Source organism: Lemur catta, chromosome 1 (assembly GCF_020740605.2).
Source record: "Lemur catta isolate mLemCat1 chromosome 1, mLemCat1.pri, whole genome shotgun sequence".
In the NCBI taxonomy this organism is placed as follows: Eukaryota; Metazoa; Chordata; class Mammalia; order Primates; family Lemuridae; genus Lemur; species Lemur catta.
The window spans coordinates 8,298,216-8,325,306 of NC_059128.1; the positions used below are offsets into that span (position 1 = coordinate 8,298,216).

The 27,091-nt window shown below is 42.1% G+C and overlaps 1 protein-coding gene across 3 annotated transcripts in view; it reads right to left on the reverse strand.

The window, feature by feature from the left end:
* Positions 1-27,091, reverse strand: part of AK7 (adenylate kinase 7) — a 58,286-nt gene that overhangs the window by 11,439 nt on the left and 19,756 nt on the right. For 2 of the 3 annotated variants that reach the window (XM_045561177.1, XM_045561196.1), the window contains exons 6-14: positions 20,648-20,728; positions 18,385-18,473; positions 15,190-15,280; positions 13,935-14,012; positions 13,350-13,499; positions 9,470-9,598; positions 8,624-8,756; positions 1,496-1,624; positions 646-714 (exon numbers count right to left, since the gene is read on the reverse strand). In XM_045561177.1, coding sequence (XP_045417133.1) covers positions 646-714; positions 1,496-1,624; positions 8,624-8,756; positions 9,470-9,598; positions 13,350-13,499; positions 13,935-14,012; positions 15,190-15,280; positions 18,385-18,473; positions 20,648-20,728 — 949 coding nt within the window. The remainder of the gene's footprint in view (positions 1-645; positions 715-1,495; positions 1,625-8,623; positions 8,757-9,469; positions 9,599-13,349; positions 13,500-13,934; positions 14,013-15,189; positions 15,281-18,384; positions 18,474-20,647; positions 20,729-27,091) is intronic. The other variant, XM_045561186.1, reaches the window with a different exon arrangement.

A 27,091-nucleotide genomic window follows, 5' to 3' on the forward strand; every position in this document is an offset into this window, starting at 1 on the left:
ACTGACCACATGACTCAAGATAAACGATGCCCTGTGAGTATATTTCATGCAAACTGACTAAAAACAACGCTTTCTAACGTTCATGGGAAGGTCACAAGAAATGCCTGCTCAGCACCTACGTAAATCCTGTTGCGTAGGACAATTTGTTTATGCTTTGCTTTCAAGAGTACTTTGTGATATACTCTTGATAGACCAAAACTACTGCAGAGTTAACAGTGAAGTGGAAAGCTTCTTAACTGCCCAGTTTCAGTTCAGAGTCTGAATGTCTTCTGGAAAAGATGATGGCATCGCTAGCACCAAAAACAGGGCAGGGAAGGGGCTGTGGCGGCCCAGGCCCTGGCAGTCTCGCCAGCGACCCAGAAGTCAAACCATCAACAGGTTTGCTGCCTTTTGCTTTGTTACAGGACACAGCAGCAGAAACAAATGCTCTCACAGGGATTTCTGTTCATCCCAGAACTTTAATATCCTTGATGTGTATCCCCAGTGCATTATCTAGTTTGCAAGTTTTGTGCCTAAGTGTATCTTTTTCATGTTTTTCTAAAAAAAGAAAAATCTATTTAATTCAAAAAGATTGTTTTGCACAAAAGAAATATTGAACAGCATTCCTCCTTTAAATGTGATCTTGGAGAAATACCTTGAACTTACCAGGTATAATTAACTTATCATAAGGAGACACTTTGCCTCTGGCTTCTTCTTCCTTCTCCTCATCTTCCTCTAATAAAACAAAATATTCATCATCATGTTTATTAACATGTTACTACTATGGATTACAGCAAAATATTCAAATATCTCAAGTAGCAATCACTAATGAAAACTAGCCATAAATAGAACATGTATTTTAGAAATAGCCCAACAACCTAAATGTGCATTAACAGATGAATGATAAAGAAAATACAGTATATACATCCGACAGAACACTATTCAGCCTTAAAAAAGAAGGAAATCCTACCATATGTGACAAGGATGAATCTTGAGGACATTGTGCTAAGTGAAATAAGTCAGTCACAGGACAAATACATGAGCCCACTTATGTAAGGTACTTAGAGTAGTCACATACATAGGATGAAAAGAGCAAAATGGTGGTTGCCAGAGGCAGGGGGACGGAGAAAAGGAGAATTACTAATCAACAGGCACAGCATTTTAATCCAGAAGATGAACAAGCTCTCGAGACCCGATGAACACTGCACCTTTGGTCAGCAATGATTTATGTGCACTTAAAAATCTGTTAAAAGGGTAGATCTCATGTTGTGTTTGTACCACAATGAAATAAAATAAATTTTAAAAAATTTTAAAGTCCAGGAAAAGGAAAAGGAAAAATAGTTTCACATCTGAAAACAAAAAGAAAAAAGACGCACCTAATAAAAGGTGAGCTGAGATTCAAAACTAGTCTCTCCAAGTATTTGTTTATTTTAATTGAGTGACTATTTCTCTGAACAATAGAGTTGCAATTTATCTGGCTATAAATACTCAAAATGAAGGGAACACTCAAACTTACGACTGAAAAGATCTTTTGCTTGATCATAGGTCTTTGGGAATCCATCCAAAATGTAACCTTGATTCCTGCAAGGCATTGATTTTAGCTTTTCTTTCATAAATCTAATTATATATTGATCTTCTATTCGGCCTGATGAAAAGAAAAAATATATTACTGTGAAGTCACATTCTACATAAGGGCTATGTTCTAAAGATATCTCAAAAATTGTTGCGTAGTCAAAGGTACTATTGGAAATCCCTATTTTGCCCTTAAAGTAAAAAATATGTGATTTTGTATTTTGAACATGACATGTGAATTCTAATACACAATAAAGTAGGAGAACACGACAAGCTTTTCTACAATAAAAAATACATGAAAACACTGACGCCTGCACTTTCCAAATGTTCTTCCGGGCTGGGCCCGGTGGCTCACACCTGTAATCCTAGCACTCTGGGAGGCCGAGGCAGAAGGATCGCTTGAGGCCAGGAGCTCAAGACCAGCCTGAGCAAGAGCAAGACTCTGTCTCTACAAAAAATAGAAAAATTAGCTGGGTGTCTTGGTGCACAACTGTAGTCCCAGCTACTCAGGAGGCTGAGGCAGGAGAATCACTGGAGCCCAGGAGTTTGAGGTTGTAGTGAGCTATGATGACACCACTGCACTCTAGCCCCAGAGACAGAGATTCTGTCTCAAAAAAAAAAAAAAAAAAAAAAAAGCTAGAAGTGTCAGTGCAGTTGTTCTTTAGGATAGTTAAGAATGAAACACAGTGAGTGGCTCTTCACTCAGTTTATGGGAGCAATGTGTGAAATTCCATGTGTTTGCTGAGGTATAAAAGTAAAAAAATCTACATCTCATCCAGGCAGTTTGATGTTTGGGGTAAGTGTGGCTAAATCTGAGCATGCATCCTTAAACAGATTAGGAAGGAATAACATAAGCAGCAGCAAATGATGGCTCTTGGAGGAAGAGAATTTCTTGGAAGAAATTTTGAATCTTCAATTTGATCTGATATGGATACATGTTAATCTTCCAAAATCTTTCATATTACACTAATTTATTAAAACTAATGAGTACTGGATTTTGCAATTTAAAGCTAAGTAAGGCATAATAAACTTGTTTAAAATATTTTACGTGATTATATACATATACCCTTTCCAGAATTCACATGTAATCTCTAGTGAACTTTTAAATGGTCAAAACTTGTGTTCCTGGGAATCTTTTCATCTTTTTTTTTAACCTATGTATCCACAGCTACAGATATTCTCTGTAATATTTTGAGTTGCTGAGTGTTTGCTTTGGTTGCATTTTTTATTGTGCATGCAGAATGCACATTGATGCCTACAACCTTAGGTCTATTAGAGGCTAGGTTTATTTTTGCAGTATTAGAAAAAAATATCCTAAATCAAGAGATAACTTTCAAGAATTTTAATAGGGCCCCCAAAAAAGTTGGTGATCTGTAGGCTTATTAGTGATGTGGAGTTTCTACATGAAATTCATGAAAAATGAGGTTTATTTTCTCTTAAATAGGTAGGTAGCTCTGTCCAGCCTAATGTGGATTTTTCATGCTAATCCTGGCAACTCTCTAAGCAGGTAGTCATGGCGAATGCAGGCAGTTAACAGCCTACCAGGAATGGTTCCCCTGTTGTGTATTATTTAGTTTCTCTTACTTACCTACTTGAATACTTGGATAAACCATTCACCAGTTTTAATCCTTTGACATAAATAATTTGAACACTTTGACAAATTACACAGTAGTTCCTTGGCATTGATCTAATTTTAGTGTACTGATAAAAATAAACAAAAACGCTTTTCCTTTATTTTGATGAAGTGATGTAATTTTTACTTTATTTTGTATTGAATTTCAGCAGTTAATTTGAACATTATTTATATGATGTTTGTATTTTTAGGTCTTTAATACAGTGTTTCTACCTCTTATTTGTAACTGCATGCATTATTCTTGAAACTAGGTAAAACTCACTGAATTGCTGTGTAATAGCCTTCTTATTATTGCCTCTATAAATGTATGTTAAGGTAAAAAACAATAGACACTGGTGTGGGTGCAGAGAGATAGAAATGCTTACACACTGTTGGTGGAAATGCAAATTAGTACAACCTCTATGGAAAACAGTATGGAGATTCCTCAAAGAACTAAAAGTAGACCTACCATTTGATCCAATAATCCCAGTATTGGGTATGTACCCAAAGGAAAAGAAGACTTTTCATCAAAAAGACACCTGTATTCGCATGGTTATTGCAGCACAATTCACAATTGCAAAGATATGGAATCAACCCAAGTGTCCGTCAATTCATGAGTGGATTAATAAAATGTGGTATATATATATATGCCACGGAATACTACTCAGCCATAAAAAAAAAGCTGAATTAATACCTTTCACAATAATCTGGATGGAACTGGAGACCATTCTCCTAAGTGAAGTATCTCGAGAAGGGAAAAACAAACACCACATGTATTCACTATTAAATTGGAACTAACCGATGAGCACACATGCGCACATGGGGAAGTAAAACTCAGTGCAAATCAACCAGGGGGAGGAGGGAGGAGGGAAGAAGGGAGGGGAAAAAAACCTACGATGAACACTATTTGGGTGCCGGGCACACCTACAGCCGGGACTCAAGCATTACAAAACCGATCCATGTAACCTAAAACATTTGTACCCCTTAATATTTAGAAATTTAGAAAATGTAAATTAAGGTAAAATAAAACTAATAAAATAGTTCTAGGGTACAGTTGGATCCACATTAGGCGGCTTGTCAAGCCAGATACTTCCTTAGTGAGTTTGGAGACTTGGTCATGAATATCTTTTGTCCTGCCCCAGGCTTTAGATTCTTTGTGACTGTCATGCAGCCTTCAGTGATGATTCCTGCTCCTCCCTGTTATTAGTGATACTGTGTATTATATAAATTTTTAGCATTTACAGGGCACTTTCATTCATGTTCTCTCTGTTACTACCCAAGTTATCTCAGTTGATCCTCCAAGTGGGGGGCAGTTGTTTGTTTATTCTGTCCTTTCCTCCTCTCCCTTTGTTTTTTTTTCTTTCTTTCTTTAGAAACAGGGTCTCCCTCTGTTGCCCAGACTGGAGTGCAGTGGCATGATCACAGCTCACTGCAGCCTCAAACTCATGGCCTCAAATGATCTTCCCACTTCAGCCTCCCAACGTGCTGGGCTTACAGGCATGAGCTACCACCTCCCACCTCTCTCCCATTTTTTAAATACAGGATGAAACAGGTTCAGACCAGATAAGTGATTGGTCTGAAGTCAGGCACTAGGCAAGTGGTCAAGCCATGCTTTGTGACTTCCAGGTGCATTCTTCATCCTCTGATATAACAAAGGTCTTGCAGTGGCTGGTGTATGTGAAACAGTAAGTCTCAACAGCAGAGAAGAACAAACCATAAATTCATGAGTAATGGTTCTGATTACACTTCCACTGCCAAGGCTCTTTTAAGAAATTTTGCCTTGATTGGAGCAATAATAAACAAATGCTTTTTGTTTCCAAACAAAAAAAAAATAGCTTCAAGCCAAGGGTTTATAATAATCCGTGCACAGTATAGACACTAAGATGTTGATACATTTATAGACTTTTCCCCCTAACTTTTTATTTTCAATGTCACAGAAAAGTTGAAAGACTAGTCCAAGGATCACCGGGAATCTCACCAACTAGATTCAATAACTGCACAACACTTTTGAAATATATAAAGTGAGCACTAAGAATCCATAATTAGTGCACTCCATGGTTTAACAAAGTCCTTTTTCTGGCAACACTGTCGGGGCCGATGGATGGGAGTGGAATTATGAGCAGGATGTGGGAGGCCACACTTGGGACTGTGAAACTTGTATTGCTGGAATCACTGAAACCATATGGCAGCAAATGCAGTCTTGGTCGGGAAAGGTGCGCTAACCTCTATGCAGCGGGTTCAAAGGTCTTGTTTTCTTCAGACATAATCAAGGTCCATGTTCTAGCTTCAGGTAAATATGAATAGGAAGGATTTTTGGACAAACTTGAGAAAGAAAAAAATACCTTCTTAAGGTTAAAAGGGATTGAATGAATTATTCCAGTATCATAGGAAGTGGGTGGGGGTGGCAAGGGACGCTCGCTGTTCTAAAGACTTACTTTCTCCCCAAAGACCACTTCCTCTGCTCCCTCCCTCCACCCCTCTTATGTCTCACTGGACAGAGGCTGTGAGCCTGTCTGGCCTCTCTTGCACCTGGGGGAAGAACAGAGTCTCCTGCCAAGGACAGGCCCTTCTTGAGCTTGGGGGACTCCATGACTGTGCTCAGCTTGGCACTGTCTCTACTATAATTCTTGTTCCATGTGATCACCCCCCTGGGCATGGAAAGAGTTCAGTTAGTACTTCACACCACCTTGTTACATTAACTCCTTGGATAAGATTCTTTTCTCTATTAATATTAATAAGTAAGGTTCAATGTTTGCCTGGTCTCGTTAGCCTGAATATCAGAGGTTCTTGCCTCTCCTCCAGGGGGTGGCTTGGTTCACTGCCCCGAGGCCCCTGTTTCTAGCTTTATGTTCCAGCCGTGAGGTTTATGTACATATGGCCATGTACACCTGTGGAGTCCCCTTTTTAAAAATTTTTTTTGTAGAGATGGGGTCTCACTATATTGCCCAGTCTGGTCTCAAACTCCTGGCCTCACGCAATCCTCCTGCCTCGACCTCTCAGAAGCATTACAGGCATGAGCCACCAGGCCCAGCCACACTTGTGGATTCCTAAAAATCTCAGTTCCCCACTCTTTAATGTGGCCTTGAACAACTTCCTGCCACAGGTGTCCTCACAACAGAATGTCTTATCTTGGTTTTCTTGTGCCGACTCCAAAGGTGGGTGCCGAGGCTCTGTTAGACTCTCTAAAACCAAAATCATGACTCCCAAATGTCTTATAGGGGAGGCAGAGGAAATGTATCTCCAAGCATTCACCTGTGCTTTCTATGTACTTCCCTCCCCCTCTGGGAAATCTCTCTGGGATTCTAAATTCCATTTCCTTCCCACAGAGCCCACACCAAAGCAGAAACCAAGACTCAGATAATCGGCTGGTTTAAGTGGACACTCAGGTGTCTGAATACTAAACCATTCTGAGCTACTCAGGAGGTTGTGGTGGGAGGATCACTTGAGCCCAGGAGTTTGAGGCCAGCCTGGGCAACATAGCAAGACCCCTGTCTCAATATTTTAAAAAACCCCAAAACATCAACAAATAAAACCCTCCAAAACACATTTTCTCCATCTCAGGAAACTAGATCAGACTGGCCTGGGGGGTCAAAGAGAAGTACAGGGACAGCCTGGACTTCAGAGGAAGGCGTGAGGGACTAAAGGCCTCGAAGTGGAAGGGGAGAGTGGCAAACTTGGGGACTAAAAACCAGGGACCAGTGTGAACCCTCCTAACACTGGCCACTGTCAAACAGCTCTGGACAGCTGCACGTCCCCAAGTGGACACCGTGGAGAGGGTGGGATGAAGTTAGGAGGAAGAAACTAGGCCCCCAACCACGGTGGAGATGAGCAGCTGGGAAGAGGACCACCTTGAGGAGCAAAGGGTGGAGGCCAGAAGACCAGGGATGGCCGCGGAGGCAGGCACCAGCTGTGCCCCCAGGGTGTGCAGTGGAGTTTACGGAGGGGATTCGCAGTGGGAGAATCTGAAGAACCCATGGAAGAGCAACACAGGAAGGAGCAGCAAGCAGGAGCACCTGTCACCCTACATCTGAGCCAGTGGCATGTGCCTCTGTCCTTCTCTCCTAATCCCCACTTCTCCACCCTGACTCTGGAGGACCAGAAACAGCCACCAGCAAGACGGGAAGAGGAAGGAGGAGGAAAGAAAACAAACATGGTCAAGAGGACGGCAGAGGGAGAAACTCTGTGTTGGGCAAGAGTCCAAAGTACTGGCATATACTGGAATAACCAGTCTGATGGAGGATCTCAGCAGTCTAAGCGTAAAAATGAAGCGGTTTTATCTTTCTAATAACTGCTACAACTTTTTTCCTACGAGGTAGCAAGCTCCCTTAGAGACTGCAGCTCAAAACCCAGTTTGTACGACGGTCAACCATAAGTTAGGGTAGATTTTAAAATAACTAAAAGAGGAATTGGAATGTTCCTAACACAAAGAAATGATACATGCTTGAGGTGATGGATACTCCACTTACCCTGATTTGGTTATTACACATTTTATGCCTGTATCAGAACATCATATGTACACTATAAGTATATACGACTATTATGTACCCATAATAATTAAAAATACAAAATTAAAAAATAAAACTCAGTTTGTAATTATTTGATTGTAATGGACTTCTTCAGCCATGTATAGACAAAGGGGCTTCTCACTTACTATCTCCCATCCAAGTACTAACCAGGCCTGACCCTACTTAGCTTCTGAGGTGAGAAAAGATCAGGCGTGTTCAGGCTGGTATGGCCACAGACGGCTCATTTAATATCTAAGAGTAGCAATGGGACCAGCCTGAAATGCTATCCAAGGGCTTGGAAAGAATGAATGCAGACCTTGAATTTAAAGGGACACCTTAGTGTGATTGTTTGTTCAACAAACTGGTTACAATTAATTATCAAGTGAGTAAGAATATTTTCCCGTTTATTTATATTTCTTCCTGCATGAATTACTGGTCCAATGTTACTCATCCATTTTTTTCCTTTTAAGGATTTAATGATTTTCTTATCAATTTACCCAAGTATTTCGTATACTAAGGATATTAACTTTATCATTTTGGTGGCAAGTATTTTTCTTTCTTGGCTTGTCCTTTATGTTTTAATTAATGATGTTTGACTCTTATAAAATACTTATGAACATGCATTTTACTTTTTTTAGCTTAGGAAGTTCTTTCCTATTCTACCATCAGAGTCACCAAAATGTTAACAATGATTCTTTTTTTCTGGGGGGTGAGATTATGAATGAAATTTCTTTGTTTTTATTATAATTTTCATACTTGCTTTGAATAGCAAACAAGTAGTGTTTTATAAGCATATTAAAAAAATGGCCACTGTTCAAAAATATTGGCACACAGGAGTTCAAGGTTACAGTGAGCTATGATTATGCACTCCACCCTGGGTGACAGAGAAAGACCTATCTCTAAAAAGAAAAAAAGGGAAAAAGGTCAGCGCAGCTCCATGCTATGTGTGCGTTACCTGCATTCTGTTCCATGCTTTCCTTGATGCCGTCTAGGAGCTCCTGAGCATCTTCCACGTTCTCCTCCTCTTCTTCCTCTTCACCTTCTTCTTCTTCTCCTTCTCCTGCATACTTAGGTGTGACAATCGACTCCTACATGCCACAGGGATATTCAAACTGGATGATGTCCTGCTACTAACAAATCATCTGGCAAGTGATCCTGGAAAAAGTCTGGTACCCAAATAAGGAACGTACCCAATGCCAGCTGTCATGCAAAAGTTTGCAGGATGCATCTATATACAAAGATGGATGACAGCCTCAGGTTTTTCTTCCTCTGTTTTTAGGAGAATAATATATTTCTATGCTAATGCCAGCACTGCTTAAGAAGCTACACTTTTCTAAGATATTACTAATACATTGTATCTTAAAGGAAACATATTTTGTAGAAATCAAGAGTTTTAGTAATCATTTATGGAAACATACCTCAGTATTCACCATTCTCAATAAAATTATAAAAAGCAGTTCACAAATAAACATCTGATGATATCCTGAGAAACATACCTCAAGGATAAAAAACCTGAAAACGCTCCAGTCAACAGAGAAGTTGACTCCAGAGCTAGCCCGCATGCTTTAAGCAACAGCTGCAGGTAGACTCAATTCCAAGGGCAACCTATGAATGCTTCTGTCTCACAGAGGCAGCCCTGCGGGGGTCTGTGTTTTCATAACTGGGGCCAATAAGAAAATCCCATTAAAATAACAAATCTGTTTATTTACCATCATGTAGAACTAGTTACTTGTTTATTATAAGACCAAGAAAAGCATTTCTAAAATACAAAACTTCCCAATAAAGTAGTTAAAAGTGTTACCAGTTTGGCTATGGCTTCGGAAATGACATCCTTCAGTTTGATGTGATGCAGTTTGTAGTACTTGGACAGGGCTTCAGCAATAGTGGATTTCCCCACAGCGGGAGGACCCAGAATACAGATCTTGATCGGCTGAAAAAGAATAGGGAACATGTAGCGAGCTCTGAATGATCTGTACATAGAGTGTTTTTTATGTCAGGAATGTGTCTTTGTTAAAGTCTGTGGACCCTGTAGCTAGCTCTCTCGCTCCTTGGGCAAGAGTTCAGAGTCACGGCCCCTCTCCTGCCACCACTGTGGCTGTCCCGGCATCCTGAAACCGCCCACTCCCTAGTCGGATAGTTCACACGGTGGTTCATGGTCATTCTTCAGTAGGTATTTAATAAGTGTGTGCTGACCTGGGCCTGGGGGGTACAATGTGCTCAGGAGCACCTCAAATCACTAATGCATAGCCGGGCTGGTGGTGCATGCCCGTAGTCCCAGCTACTCGGGAGGCTGATGCTGGGGAATTACTTGAGCCCAGGAGTTTGAGGTTGCAGTGACTTATAGTGACGCCACTGCACTCTATCCCGGGCAACAGAGTGAGACCCTGTCTAAAAAAAAAAAAAGAAAAGAAAAAAATTAAAATATTACTAAAGAATAAGTGCTCAGGCATCACACGCTACCAGTTTCACAATGCAGTGCACAGTACAGTGTAATGTACTCGCCTTGTAAAGATAACAAAGAAACAGAAGAATTTCTGGTTCAGCATACAAAGGGCCTAACTTACTGTCTGAGCAACATTGTTTCGGTATTGAACTTTTAACACAGATTATTCTGATTTTTTTAAAAATACTCATTTCTGGCTGGGTGTGGTGGCTCATGCCCATAATCCTAGCACTCTGGGAGACCCAGGAGGGAGGATCACTTGAGGTCCAGAGTTCGAGCCTGAGCAAAAAGCAAGACCCTCCAGCCTGAGCAAGAGCGAGACTCCATCTCTACTAAAAAAATAGAAAGAAATTATATTGACAACTAAAAATATATATAGAAAAAATTAGCCAGGCATGATGGCACATGCCTGTAGTCCCAGCTACTCGGGAGGCTGAGGCAGGAGGATCACTTGAGCCCAGGAGTCTGAGGTTGCTCTGAGCTAGGCTGACGCCATGGCACTCTAGCCTGGGCAACAGAGTGAGACTCTGTCTCAAAAAAAAAAAAAAAAAAAATTAAATTAAAAAAAAAAAGCAAGACCCTGCCTCTACTAAAAGTAGAAAAAATTAGCTGGGCATGGTGGCGGGGGCCTGTAGTTCTTGCTACTCGGGAGGCTCAGGCAGGAGGATCCCTTGAGCCCAGGAGTTTGAGGTTGCTCTGAGCTAGGCTGATGCCACGGCACTCTAGCCCGGGCAACAGAGTAAGAATCTGTCTCACAGAGAAAAAAAAAAAAAAAAAAAAATATATATATATATATATACACACACACACACACACACACTCATGTCTTTTATTTTTTATTTTTTTTTTTTTTTGAGACAGAGTCTCACTTTGTTGCCCGGGCTAGAGTGAGTGCCGTGGCATCAGCCTAGCTCACAGCAACCTCAGACTCCTGGGCTTAAGTGATCCTCCTGCCTCAGCCTCCCGAGTAGCTGGGACTACAGGCATGAGCCACCATGCCCGGCTAATTTTTTTGTATATATATTTTTAGTTGGCCAGATAATTTCTTTCTATTTTTAGTAGAGACGGGGTCTCACTCTTGCTCAGGCTGGTCTCGAACTCCTGACCTCGAGCGATCCACCCGCCTCGGCCTCCCAGAGCTAGGATTACAGGCGTGAGCCACCGCGCCCGGCCACACTCATGTCTTTTAAAAAACACCATTTCATCTGCCAGAAAACCTGCTTGAATGCTAAAGAAGCTCTGTGGCACACATAACCAGTGAGTAAATGTTTATTTCTATCAGAAATCAAAATATCAGTAACAAATGGTCATTTCTCTCAAAATGGCCCAAACAGCTGTGAAACTGAGGCCTAGAATTTTGCAAGGCAAATTTAAAAATTATGCCCATGGAGAGAATTCCCACTGGCAGGGCGTCCACATGCTTAAAGAGTACATCGTCTCATCAGCGAAGCTGCTTATCATCACTGCCGCCATCTGACAGACATGGAAACCACGGCTGCCCAGGAGATGAGCCGGCACGCGGGGGAGGCTCCGGGCGAGGAGTGCTGGCCGTGACCGGTCCTGTCTGATTGGGGATTATGGCGAGGAGGTGCAAGGAGGCAGGCCTGAGATCCAGCTGCCAACTGAGCAGGTTCACCTGCCTCATTTTGTCCGTAGACCAAGGGCGGAGCCTGTCTCCTGGGGTGGGCTCACTTTATCCAGGTACAAAAGCAGAATGCCAATCTATTCATTGACTTATGATGAGAAGTATGACTGTCACTGAACTCGGAACGCTCCAAGTCCACGCATCTGGTACTTTTGCTCCCTCAGAACAAGCAGGTACGGGGAGCCACGTCCACGTCGCTACATGAGCTTTGGTCAGAACAAGGGGAGTTAGATGAATCGACTGCTTAGTGGCAACAGGTGAGTGTCCCTGTCTCTGGAGCATGATGACCTTACCCTGCTAAAGGAACTGGGGTCATGCAAGTACATGACCCGAGACTCCATCTTTTTGGGGTGTCACTGGATGACACTGCTATGTCTACACTGGCCTCGGCAGTGTCTCCTAGTCTATGCTGCTGTGGCTAACCAACACCCCTAGGGATGGACACTCTGTTTAGGTTTTAGATAGACGATTCCTTCTGTCATGTTCTTGTCTGGTTTTGCTAATCAGGAACCATATGATCTCTCTAAAGTCTTGTCATTTTGTCTGCTCTCACTGTGTGTTCTTTACAGTTGACCTGCAGAGGACAACGCCAGCCTGACCTCTGGAGTTGGGTTGGTGTGCCTCAGGCACAAGTACAGCCACCATGAGGATCTTAGATGCTTAAAGAGATCATTGTTTTTTTTTTTGCTAAGTGGTATACCCTGTACTTGTTCTTAACTAGGCATGTTTTTCGAGAAAACATGGTCCTTAGGACACGATAGTGACACTATACTTGCTTATATGGGGCATTCCCATGAACGACAGTAATTACAACGATGATGACACCTGTTACTTATGCTACTTTACAGTTTTCAAAACACTTTCTCATGTATGACCCATTTTTGCCTTTAGAATGCGTCCCTGGCATAAATCTAAAGATGTATGCAGGTGCTGCATCTATCTGACTTCAGAGAGGGAGGTGTGGAGGCCCTGTGGTTAGAAGGGGCTGTTCTAGTTAAGTCTGCATCCTAGCTGGCTGGAATCCCTGAGTAGCTGTGTCACTGTGCGGAAGTTGCTTCATCTCTCTAAGCCTCTGCTTCCTCATGTATAATGTGGAGATGATAATACCTACCTTTCACCATAAAAAATGATAAGTATGTGATGCAATGCATATGTTAATTAGCTCAATTTAGCCATTCCACAATGTATACAGATTTTAAAATATATTGCACATGATAAATACACACAATTTTTATTTGCCAATTAAAATTAATTACCCAGGGCTGAAACAGGCAGTAGGGCACTAGATATAGCCAACTTATATCCTTCTATAGACAACTCTGTGACAGTCACTCTTGAGCTTACTGTCATGTTCAATTTGCACAACAGTTAATACCTATGTTAACTTTAAAATTTCTAATATTCAGTTGACCAGTATTGATTTAATATACATGTAAATTGTTAGACCAGGATAAATTTGTCAAATTTGAAAAACAACCTGAAGTTAGAAATTTGGCCTTTTGAAAAAGAAAATTTTTCATTGGCATAATTACACTAAAGTTTTTATTTACGTTGCTTAAATCAGAAGTTTAAACAGGAAATGGTTATAGTTACCAGTAATCCTCTGCTTTGCTTGTACTCTTTGAGGATATTGTTGATATTTTCCACAAATCCTGTTTGGGCATTCCATCGAATATTAAAATTCTCCTTCACAAAGAGCGCTTCCATTCTTAAGTTGACCAGTAAATGGTCAAGACAATCTTGCTAAAAGATAGAGGAAAGTTAGAGATTTATCTGTTTTGTTTCACTCTGACAGTTGTACCAGACCAAAATCACTAGGGCTATTAAAGGAAAATGATACACATTCACTAAATATGAAAGTCAATCCAGCATTAGGTATTTACAGAGCACTCATTGTGATACTACAATTTGACCTTCAGAAAGAGGCCACAGCAAACAACCCCCAATGTTTGCATAGCATTTTCCATATCAAACAGCTTTCAAGTACATTATCTGACCATGACCTCTGAGAGTTTTTCAGAAAAGAAAACTGCAGAGAAGGGTAGGTTGCCTTAGGGTAGATCTGGTGGTACAGTAGGAGCTGAAGCCAGGCTTTCTGAGTCTAAACCCCTCAGGAATCAATATTATTTAGGAAAACAGTTAAACAACATCAACAACAAAAACCTCTTATATACTGACTGTTAACTCCTTGGTTAGGGCAGCATTTTCTCTGGGTAATTTGTGGATTTTCCCAGGGCCGGTACTTTTACTGATGCACTGTTAGGGGAAAATAGAAATATCATTTGGTTTAGCTGTAAGGTTTTATTTTCTATAAATTTCAAATGAATGTGAACATAACTAAATACAAAATAAAAAAAAAAAAATCCCATCATTAGTGTCAGGTAGTGGACAGGGAGATGAGTGTGGCCCAGGCTTTGTCCTCCAGGAGCTCCCAGTTTGAAAAGGGAGACAGAAGCACACCTGAATAATTACCATGTGGAATGTCTGCAGCTCAGCAAAGGGGATTCTGTGCTATGGTCTGAATGTTTGTATCCCCGTCCCCCAAATTGATATGTTGAGATCCTCACCCCCAAGGTGATGGTATTAGGAGGTGGGGCCTTTGGGAAGCAATTGGGTCATAAGGGTGGAACACTTGTGAATGGGATTAGTGCCCTTATAAAAGAGACCCCAGAGAGCTCCTTTGCCCCCTCCACCATGTGAGGACACAGTGAGAAGGTCCTCACCAGATGCTGAATCTGCCTTGATCTTGGACTTTGCAGCCTCCAGAACTATGAGCAATAGCAATAAATGTCTGTTGTTTTTAAGCTACTCAGTTTATGGTATTTTGTTATAGCAGTTCAAACAGATTGAGACACACTGGGAGTACAGAAGAGAGGCACCTGTCTGTGCAGAAGGTAGGAATGAGGCGGGGAGGAAGGTATCTGAGCTGAACCTTAATGACAAGTAGGGAGTGCCCGGGGGAAGGGCAGGAGAAGGCTGCTCTAGCCGGCTAGCTGGGCCACACGGTGGCGGCTCCAGTCAGAGCAGCCTAGACAGGAAGAGGTAGCCCTCGCAGATCCAGAGCTCCTGGAGTTGGCCAACAGGACTGGTGAACTTGACCATGTCAGTACTTCAGGGTGAGTGTCCATTGACACATGTTAGTATTTGGTGTGTCACTGGTATGTGTCCGAGGTACAATGATCCCCACCTTCTCAATCTGAGCCCTAAGGTGGTGACCTTTCTTCTTTCTGTGCATTTCAAAGAGAAAGTCTATTTTGGTAGTAATTTCTCAAAGCATATACTGCAAAGGCAGATATCACGTTTGGACTTTAAGGATATTCTATTCACATTTTAGGAGTCCCTGTGTTGTTAGCACAACTGATTCTATAACTCCACGTCAGGGGGTAAAACTATGTAAGATGTGTCATCGAAGCCTGGGAGGAAACCACTGTACCTTGACTATGTCTTCCAGGGTCTGAACAGACTCGTCCACAGCAACCAGGTAGTGAACCTTCGGCGTGTGGTCTATTACGTTTTGTATCACTCTGCAGACCAACAGATAAAATGCTCACCAGAGGGAAAAAGCAAAAGAGATGTAGTAAACTAGAATTCCCTGAACACCACCCCCATGGGACAGGCACAGTGTTTGGTGCTTTGATAAGTTATCTCGTGTGACTTCCAGCCAGGTCAGGGTTGGGATTATTTTCTGCACTCCAAAGATGAGGAAGACGTGAAAAAGGTAAGTGACATTTCTCTGGCTGAAGAGCTAGTGGGAAAGTCAGAGAGCCGGCATTTGAAGTCAGACCCACCCAGCTCCTGAACCTGGCCTCTTTCTAGCAACCTGCACTTCCTCGCAACAAGACGACCTGACTCCGAGAGGAATGCAGAAGGAAACCCTGCCCACGCCGTGGCTCTTTTGAGTCTCAAAACGATGCTCTGCGGTAGGTGTTTTACAAAGTAAGACACAGTTTCAGACAAGCTGTGGCTCTTTTAAGGAAGTCACGTAGCAACACAGCGACTGAGCCCAAGATTTCCTGTTGTGAATTGCTAACACTTCCGAGTGCTCACCTCCGTGCCAGCACCGTGCTAAGGGCTGCACAGGTTTTACCCCACTGAATTCTCACAATAACCGGATCATGTAGATATTGTTGCAATACCCCTCTTACAAATGAGAAAATCAGACACCGCGAGGTTAAGTAACTTTCCCAAATTCACGCAGCTGGTGGGAGGCAGAGCAGGGATTGGAACACAAATTAAAGAATTTTGGAGAGCAACAATAATGCATAGAAGTCTAGCATAGTGACCTTATCGATTCTACCTCCATTTTAGCTCCCTTTTCAGTAAAACAAAGATAAATCAAACACCACCTTCTAAATGTCCATCTCACATGTATATTAATTTCTCAGAACACTTTAACTGTGCATATCATATTTGACCTCAAGGAAGAAGTGCTACTTAAAGGGGTCTGTCAAAAGACAAAATTACAACAAATTTAAAGATCTCAATTGGCTTTATTTGTGATTCTAGAATGGCCAACACTTCATTCCATAAAATAGAATAAGTGTTTGAATGAGTTGAGCAGAGGGGATTGGTTTTATAGACAGAAAGGGCTGAAGAAGCAAAAACAAGAACAAAAAGCAAATTGACCATTGCAAAGTTACTTTCCTTGTAAAGCAGGGACAGGGAGAACGATAGAAAGATAACTGGCTGGTTAACATCAGGTTACTTGAGTTTACTTTTTGTTGTGAGGATTAAAACACAGGGACCTTCGTTATCCTGCCTGTTGAAGATGGAAACTGGCCTGTTTGGGCAATTGGCCATCGCTCCTGAGTTCTCAAACGGTCAGATGACAACTAAGTTTCAATTTGGTGACTAGAACTGTAGCATGGGTGACTCCACTTTGATGTCTTGTGTGTTGGAGCCTCGTACGGGAGCTTCGGCCAAAGCAATGGCCTCCTGTACTTTTTGTTTAACAGGCCCTGAGTCCTTCTGTAATGGGAGTGATTTCACCCTCTAATTTATCTGTTTGGAAGTAAGATGTTAAGGACTAAGGCTAAGTACGTCGTTCTAATAATGTAAAAGACATTTTTACATCTTTGAAACCTGTAAATGTAATAATGTAAAATCTCTGCAAAAAAGGGCACATTTTGGCCCCTCCAGGCCCAGGGTTAATGTTGGCTTGAGCAGATCTAGGTTTTGCAGGATCTGAAGCTTATACAATTTAGAGGAAAATTATACAATTTTTAAAATAATAAAAATTAGGTTCTGGGCCTTGGAAGGGACCCCCACAGGTGTGTGGCTCTGAAGTTTAAGCTTCCTTCCTTTCCCGGTAGACCTGTATAATCATGTGAGATCGAGACTGATTTACCAGTGGCCAGTGGGTAACGGGAAAGGTGGGAATCCGGGAACCAGCCCCAGGGAAGCGCAGCAACTGCTCCCTTTCGGGGCGTCAGCCACAGGGGCGATAGAATGAAGTCCCTGGAACCCGAAACGTGGAGATGAGATGGAACAGGGACCTCTCTTAGGGGCCTGCTGCCCGCCCCTTCCCCCTACCAGATAAAGGAAAATCTTGAGTCGCTTCAAGGGAAATTCCAGGCATGCAGCTAGCCTTGCAAAGTAAATGAACCACCTGATAAGCAAGAGGACAGTAACCAGAGTCTCTCAAGCAAGCCAGGGTCACAAGGTGTTTTGGTTCCCTAACTAAAAGATAACAACATATGTTTTTGAGTTGTTTTTCAGAATCCTCCACCCGAAAACTACTATCACATGGACCTCAGATAAGGGGCAAGGAAGGACTGAACTATGACCGTTCTAAATATCTTCCTGGGGGCCTGGAGAGAGTCACACCCACGGGCAAAACCAACGTATAACCTCCTTGGAGTGGTTTAGCTCGGCCTGCAACTTCTGCTTTCCCGAAATGTGCCTCTGCTTTTAAAAACCCTTCTTGGGAGCTAGCAGGGAGTCCAGGTCTTAAGCATTCACTGCTCGTTCTCCTCTCTCAACGCCACGCAGTAAATGTCTCTTTCTCTCATGTCGTCGGTGTCTGGCTTTACTGCACTGGGTGGGCGGACCCCAGTCCAGTTCGGTAACACGGATGAACCACAGACACAGTGAACCGGCTCGTTGACCTAGTGTTTAAGTCGGGGTCTTCAAAGGAGGAGAAAAGTCTCTGGACCTGTCTGGACATAGGGTTTAGATGCTCTGTGTGTATAAAAAATATGTGTCAACTTTACCTACAATTGTCAAAAAAAAAAAAAGCTTCAAGTTTAGAGTTTGCCTTCTGATTTCTGGAGTTTAAGTCTTTAGGCTGGTCTTAGCACTCTTATATGGGACAAAGGAATAAAACCTATGTCCCCAGAATGTACGTATCAAGTTCTTTCTTTTTTAAAATTGGAGGGCATTGCCATTCTGCTGATAAAGTTTCTAAGAGATCATGGACTTGTCATCAGGAGCGTGGACTTTTAGATAGTAGGTACTGCTTTATTAGATGCAAAATGGAGATGATAGTACCTTCCATGCAGGGTTGTTGTGAAGCATAAACATGATAACACATGTAAGGGTCTGAGCACTTAGTACGTGCTCAATAAGTGCTAGCCCACAAGCACATGAATCAATTCTAAGCAGGTCATATCTTCGGGAGAATGCTTACCCTGCCAGATCAAGAACATGAATTCCTGGAATTACATTTGTTCCATCTCCAAAAACTGGTAATGCAGGCATCTCACCCAACCAAGCCATCTAAAAGAAAGAAAAACAAAAGCATCCCACCCCCCAGTTATATGTATATGGCTGTTATATTAATAGCTCACACACAAGTCTACAGTCAGAGGTATCCAAAAGATGTATCTACCCGCTCAAGTAATTCCCTCTAGGAGATGTTTTGTGAATCAGTCCTGATGAGATTTAGGATCAAATTCTACCAAGAGAAATAAAGTGTAACCTTGGGACTGAAATGCTTTTTGAGAAATCTATAATCTCCTCAGTTATATGTAGTAGTCATCTACCTGTTAGCTACATAGAGAAAAAATGTTTTCATATGCATGATCTCTTTAATTCTCACAAAAAGAGAATCAAGTTAACTGGTGGGGGTGAGGGTGGGGGAATAACGACCATCAGTTCTCAGATGAAGTATTTAGTGGATAAAGCATCTGGCAAGAGTTTACACTTGTAGGGAGGCCCCAAACTTGCATTGGGACCTCAATCTTCAGAGTCCAGATCCTTGTCTTTTCTTCTCATTAAGTATTTCGGTAACCAAACAGACACACTGAGTACTGTTTAAGTGTCACATATTAGATTATTTTAAATTGCTGTTAAGAGTGAAAGAAGTGGCCAGGCACGGTGGCTAATGCCTATAATCCTAGCACGCTGGGAGGCCGAGACGGCAGGATTGCTCAAGGTTAGGAGTTTGAGATCAGCCTGAGCAAGAGTGAGACCCTGTCTCCTTTTTTTTTTTTTTTTTTTTTTGTTGAGACAGAGTCTCGCTCTGTTGCCCAGGCTAGAGTACTGTGGCGTCAGCCTAGCTCACAGCAACCTCAAACTCCTGGGCTCAAGCAATCCTCCTGCCTCAGCCTCCCGAGTAGCTGGGACTATAGACATGTGCCACCATGTCCAGCTAATTTTTTCTATATATTTTTAGTTGTCCAGATAATTTCTTTCTGTGTTTTTAGTAGAGATGGGGTCTCTCTCTCTCTTGCTCAGGCTCGTCTCAAACTCCTGAATTCCAACAATCCGCCCGCCTCGGCCTCCCAGAATGCTAGGATTACAGGCGTGAGCCACCATGCCCGGCCCACACACTACCTTGACCTGCTCCTTCATAGTCTTCCTCATCTCAGCACATGGCAATGCCATACTTCCAGCTGCTTAGACCAAAATCCTTGAAGTTACCTTTTACTTTCTTTCTGTCACTCTTACAGCCACGCTTTGAACAATCCCATTGACTCTCCCTTAAAAATATATCCAAAATCTGAACAGTTTTCAGCATTTCCCCACTTCTACCCATGTCTTAGGCGCTACCCTCCTGACAAGTCTCCCTGCTTCCTGCTCCTGCCCTTGTGCTGTGTAGTGTGACCTCAACACGGCAGAAGAAGAGAGTTGTCCTTTTAAACTTAAGACACATTACATTGCTTCTGTGCTCAAACAGTCTAAGAGTTTCCCAGCTCGCTCAGAAATAGAGCCAAAGCTCTCCCGGGCTACGAGGGCCAGGCTCGTGCTGACCCTCCCCTCCCTCGTGGACCTCATTGCCAACGTCCCCCTCATCCTTCAGTCGCATTGCTCTTCTTGTCCCTCAAGCTTAGCCGGCACATTTCTGCCTCAGTTCACTGCATTTATAGTCCCCTGCCTGGAATGTTCTCTCCCCAGAAAGCAGATTAGCCAACTCCTTCACTGCCTGTCACTTTCTGCTCAAATGTCACATCATGAGAAAGACCTTTGTCAGCCTTCATGTGTAAGACACAACCCCTGCCCTCCAACCCTAGCCTGGTACTCTCTGCCTTTCTCCGCTTTATGGTTTTCCATAGTATGTTCAGCATCTGAAATACTCAGTATTTACTGGCTTATTTGTTTATTATACGTGTATCTTTCTCCACCCCCATGAGAACACAAGCTCCACAAGAGCAAGGGCTTTATTATTTTATTGAATCCCTAGTACCTACAACAGTTTTCTGGCACGTGATCAATATCTGTTTCACGAATAAAAGGAGATCCATCTTTTTCTTTATTATGCTGAGTGTGGTGAATACAAATTGCCAATAATGGGAAAGAAATGTAGGTGGTCATGGTCAACATCCATACCTTCTTTCATTTTCTGCTCTTATACTGAACTAGCCACATCCCAAAGCAATCAAAAACACCTTCAAATGGTATATCCCTATGGTAAAACACTTTTAAAAAATCCAGTCATTGAAAAGTCATACCTTAAAAAAGTTGTGCAAGATGCCTCCTTCTGCTCCATACTGAATCCCAGCAGCAACTACGTAAATTGCGAATTTTTTTGCCTATTATATAAAATACAGAAAAAAGGCTGAATGTAATATTATTAATCATAATGCACCAGATTATTTTAGTAGTTAAAATAAGCACTTTAGGAGTTTCAGGAACTCTTTCAGGTTATTAAGGTTATTGTTTAGGATAGAAATAGTGTTCCTTAAAGGGGGAAACAATATCCCCCACACTATTTAGGAATGCCTCTGACCACTAATAAAACTTAATGGAGACTGTTAATTAAATTGAAGCAGAAGTTGTTATTTGTGAAAACTGAATACCTGGAAGCTCTATGCTGAGCACTGAGGGGAAAGGGAGACATAAAAATAGGTCCTTCCATGAGGATCGTTAACTTTTTTTCAGTATAATTTAAGGTTTCATTTAACAGCCACTTTTCCTCATACTCCAGCACGTACATTGGATTACAATAAAAACATTCTCTTTTCACGTAGGTTCTTAGCTCTAAGTTGACCATTCAGCCAAAATTCTTCCCAAGGAAATTTTAGACAGAACTTTCTCACGTTGCAACAAAATTTTAAAAACAAACAAACACAGACAGTATAGGGAATTCCCAACACAAAATGCCAGCCAGGCCTATCAAACAAATGGGAATCCAAAGGGGACAGATGCCACCCCCAAATGTCCTGCCATAGGGCTCCAAAATACTGCCCTGCCACAGGGCTAGAAGGTTCAAAACCCTCCCCAAATGGTGGTCTAGCTCCCCCCACCCCCATTCCCTAGGAACCACAAATGAGCTCCAAATCCAAACCCGATTCCCTAGTTCCACTCAACCTCATTTCAGTCCCCCAAATGGTGTGCCTCTAAACAAACATATATAACCAACAGGAAGGTGTAAAAACCTCCAAAATGGGTAAAATCAGGGGTCTTGGGGTGCATCCTGGGGAACTTACCAAACAAACAAATGGCCATGGTGCCCAGACACTTCCCAAATCTGTTTCCTTCCCCTCAAGGAAATTCAGGATGGTCGGAGCCGTGGCCATTTGGAGAGAAACAGGACTTCCCCAGAGCTACATGGTCCCCAGCAGCTGCTGGGAGAATCCCTCTCTTTCTTACCCAAAAAGATGATGCTCCTGCCCATGGCTTGACCCGGAGCTGTTCCCTGCCTCTTAGCAGTCACAGGGCGCCATTCTACTGGGAAGCTGTTGGCCCACCCAGGGATGCCAAATCTCTTACTGAAAGTTCAGCACTTATCCTGGAGGCTACATCAGAAGAATGATGACAAGTGGTTTGAGGAGAAGGACAGAGGAGTTTATTAATTTGCCAGCAAATGAGGAGGATGGAGACTCCTGTCTGAAATGCCGTTGTCCCCCCAAGGATCTTTAATTATGTAGTAGGAGAGGCAGACACACATAAAACCAAGGAGTTTGGTAATGGGCCTTAACAGAAGGATTTTAATTGACATGGAGTGTCCACTTCACCCTGGAGAAGTAATTTAGGCACTAAAAGAATTTGTTTCAATATTTAACCATTTTTTAAAGTCATCATGGTACTAGCAGATATGCTGTGGGGAAATGAGCTTTCTGACATGTTGAAAAGCTTAAGGCAGAGATAATAGTCAGGGATACCTGGGCACTGATTCTTCTTCCTGTAATGCTCCCCCTACTCATGATCTAGGAATGATGTGGTCTGGATGATATCTAAGTAAAAAACCCAGAGACCTTGTATAATGGTTGGTGCAAATTTTTGTGGATTACTGATATAAGGTCTAAGTATAAGAACGTTTCTTTAAGTTCTACTAAGCATTTGACTCACACACTACTGTAGGCTGCCCTAATTCAGGTCAGATTTTTAAATCTTTGGTTAATTAAATCAGGAGTTTAATCATACCTGAGAGAGAGTGATTTGTGAGAGTGTGTGTGTGTGAGAGAGAGAGAGACTGGCCTCTTCTTGTTAGTTCATCACCAGATTAAAACACTGCAGTTGGTGCCAACAGTGGGATTATTAAATAAAGACCCCTCCCTCACACCATTAGTAGATTTTGGAAGGTTAGATGTTGGTAAAATGAAAAGAGGGAATGATGAATTGAGTATGGAGCCCAAGTAGAGACAGGAAATGCCAGTGTGGGAGAACTGGGGTCACTGAATGAGGTTTCGAGGAGAAATTATGTCATTGCAATTGATCTACATTCTTCCACATCTTGACCAGTGGATAAGCTAGGCAAAAGCCAGGTGACCCAGTTCTTTGGCTTTTCTGAACTGTACTAGGTAAAGTGACAACAGAAGATTCCCAGAAGGATTTTCAAAGCCTATGAGCTTAAAGTAATCCTGCAGATCCTCCCAAACCCCAACCAGATGGGCATGCAGTGGCTTTCCCAGAAGAAATTAGGTAACTGCTGAGGTGTAGGTGGGGGAAGGGAGAGTGTAGCTGAAAAATTGGGAGGTGGGGAAGGGGGCTACAAAACAAGAGAAATAAATCAGAGGCCAAAGATTTTAAATGTGGGTGAGGGGATGGGTGATAAAGTTAAGAAATGTGTCTTCACTCACCTTCCCCAATAAAATAGTTCAGGAGGAAATTGGTTCCAGTTGAAAATTGCTCATTGTAAGTGGCTTTGTTTTAGGATGCTTTGAATCATTTCCCTTATGCATCACTCTGGCTTGAGAATGAAATTTAGACAAATGCACTGGGAACTAAACTGGCTACAATTAGGGTTCAGACAATTCCCATTTTACTTAAATGGGTACATACAATTGTTTTGCTTGTACCAAGAGCTTGAAGGAAGTCTACTGAACGTTCTCACCCTGGGAGACCAGGGATTCTTTAAATAAGTGGAACAGAAGACTTAAGAATGAGACAGCAGGAAGAACTATGCCCCAAGCAAATACCTGAGCAGTTAACTTCCTGTGATTTATGCCGGCGATTAAGAATAACATATTGACATCAACCTAGACCAGGTTCAAGAAGGAGGCCAAAGTCTGGTTGGCTTGTGTGGATTTCGGTGAAACCATATCCCACATCTGGGGATCTTACTGAGCCATAAACACCAAGTTACAGGGAAGAAACTTATTCTTTTGTGTGGTAAAGTCATCAGAGAATGCAAAATTGGAGACACATATATTGAACTTTTTTTTTTTTAGAGACAGAGTCTTGCTCTGTTGCCCGGGCTAGAGTGCCATGGCATCAGCCTAGCTCACAGCAACCTCAAACTCCTAGGCTCAAGCAATCCTTCTGCCTCAGCCTCCCGAGTAGCTGGGACTACAGGCATGTGCCACCAAGCCCGGCTAATTTTTTCTATATATTTTTAGTTATCCAGCTAATTTCTTTCTATTTTTAGTAGAGACAGGGTCTCACTCTTGTTCAGGCTGGTCTTGAACTCCTGACCTCGAGCGATCTTCCCACCTTGGCCTCCCAGAGTGCTAGGATTATAGGCGTGAGCCACCACGCCCGGCCCATATTGAACATTTTAGTCTAATTAGGGTTACAAATATCTGTACTAGATTTTTCAATGGCTATCCTGTACTTGCTAGAGAAAAAAACCTCAAAAGTGTACAACTCACTGATTGGTTATAGAAGGTGTACAAACAAAACATAAACATAAAATTGCAATTCCAACGTGTCATAATTCATAATCGACAGACACGGACATCTTCCATGAGTTGGGTCTTGTGGAACCCAGACAGTGTGAAAACTGTGAGGGCATCAGAAATTATTCTACATGAACAACTCATTGTAAAGTCTCATAATTTTTGGTATTAATTCTTAATCGGCTTTTGATAACTTAGCCTGGCAAATGACTGAGATCATGAATATTATATTCATCTAAAGATATAAGAAAATTGAGTTACTTTCTAAAGCTGCCAGTGACTAAAGATAACTAATAACACTGACACTCAGGAAAAGAGTCTCCCTCTTTTGCTTCAAACAATATTGTGGATTAAAAAATCTACAATTTCTCCTACCACAAATGCTTACAAATGTTAAATAAAATGTCACTAACTTCCTTTCACGTATGGCAGAATTCTCATGAAAATAAGGGATACCCCCAGGGGCCAAAAATAAAGAGAAAACTCAAAGCAAGGGTGCTAAGTGAGAAAGCTGATAGAGTGTGGCAGCCCTGGAGGTTGCTGGTCTCCGTGAGCCTGCGGTTTAAAGTCCACATAAACAGAGGAGGAGAAGCTTTTGACCTTGTCAGGTTGGAAGTTTGAACCACCATAAACAAGGGGCGTTGGACCACAATAAAGAAGGGTTTGTCTACAATGAAATGGTGAACTAGAAAAAAAGGCCCCCTGTGGCAGAGGGAAACAAGGAGACCTCTCAAACTCAGCCAAGGCTCTGGAAGGAGAAAAGAAAGCCCACTTCATCCAGGGATTCCAGAGCCAAGAATTTAGCATAACAACCAGTTTGGGGCAGGGAGAAACCTGGGGCATGTTATGGAGGCAAATACAAAGCCCCCTGGAGGGACCTTCCCTGCCCTGTAAAACCCCAGCAGAGGGGCACCGGCTGGGACAAAGGTGGCTACTTCATGGAAACAGGTGAATGTGAGAGCCCAGTAGTGTCTGTTGTGCCAATTCCCCAAGTGTAAGGTGTGTTCCCAGCGTGATTTCCCATTTCACGCTGACCTACATGAATCCCGAAGGGCCTCCAATTTATCAAAATACTTCAGACTTCTGTAGTAGTACTTTTGAAAGATAGAAAAAAAGTGGGCTAGTGCAAAGTCTAAGAACTCATTTAAATGAGTTTTTTTAGGAGAGATGATGAGTTATAAAGAGATGGATGTTAACAATTCAAAGACATACTATTTTTAAAAATCCATGTAAGAGCCAGATGCAGTGGCTCACACCTGTAATCCCAGCACTTTGGGAGGCCTAAGCAGGAGGATCACTTGAGGCCAGGAGTTTAAGACCAGCCTGGGCAACATGGTGAGATCCCTGTCTCTACAAAAAATTTAAAAATTAGCCGGGCATGGTGGTGTGTGCCTGTAGTCTCAGCTATTCAGAAGGCTTGAGCCCAGGAGTGGAGGTTATAGTGAGCTATGATCATGCCACTGCACTCCAGACTGGGTAACAGAGTGAGACACTGTCTGTGAAAAAAAAAAAAAAAAATCCATGTAAGATTACAAGCTATTTTTAAATTGGAGTTGTATAAATCACAAGAAAATATAATTATGTTGATTAAAAGAAATAAATTTTTTGTAATTAAAAAAAGCCTGCTAAGGATGAACTCACAAACCAAAATTACAAAATATGTGGAAATAATCCACCATAAGTAAAATTGAACTCGAATTGCCTTCAGAAAATAAATTAGCAGAGATTATGAAGTATTTGTTTAAATTGTTGAAAAATGACAAAATGGGAAGCAAGGAAAAGAATGAGATAATAATAAAAAGGAAGAGGCAGGCGGCTGAGCAAGGTAGGCAAGGAGGAGAAAGAATTGGCCATGCCACAGCCGCCCTTCCTGCTGCATGTGTCTGAGCGGAGTCAGGCACAGCTGGGAGGAGAGAAGTTTAAAATTAAATGATAGACTGACGCTTTAGTGTTAAACTGGGCTGAGCTTTTTTAAGAATTGAAAATGCTTTATTAATACCCGAGAATGATCTGAAAAGCTGTGGACTTGGCTGGTGATATTGTCTTAGTGGCAGTTATCGAGAAAAAGAATACTTTTTAAATTTCATTCCTACAATGTCTAATATGTAGAATGGTTACCAGAGTATGCCTCAAAATGTGTAGGCCAAAAATTTAACATAATTTAAAGGTGAAATGGATAAATTCACTTAACGGTGGGAGATTTTTAGTACTGTATACACCTCTCAGTAACTGATAGACTAAGGAGACCCCGAATGAGTAAGGTTTGCAAAATACCATCGAGTAACTTGACCTAAGTAGACACACACAGAACTCTGCATCAAGAGTTTGAAATATACAGGTTTTTAAAGTCCATATATTTTTAAAGAAAAACCTCAAAAAACAACTGGTCTTGTACTATGCAGCAAAGCACCAGACCTGACAAATACTCTCTCCTTTCAGAGACTCAGGCTCCTCGGAGCTCTCTGCTCTGCTAGGCTAGTCCTTGGGCTTCCCTCCTAGCCCTTGCAGAATCCAGTTTGAGCAAGAATTCTTTTTTCTTTTTTTGAGACAGAGTCTCACTCTGTTGCCCAGGCTAGATGCCATGGCGTCAGCCTAGCTCACAGCAACCTCAAACTCCTGGGCTCAAGCAATCCTTCTGCCTCAGCCTCCTGAGTAGCTGGGACTACAGGCATGCACCACCATGCCCGGCTAATTTTTTATGTATATTTTAGTTGCCCAGCTAATTTCTTTCTATTTTTAGTAGAGATGGGTCTTGCTCTTGCTCAGGCTGACCTCGAACTCCTGAGCTCAAACGATCCACCCGCCTCGGCCTCCCAGAGTGCTAGGATTACAGGC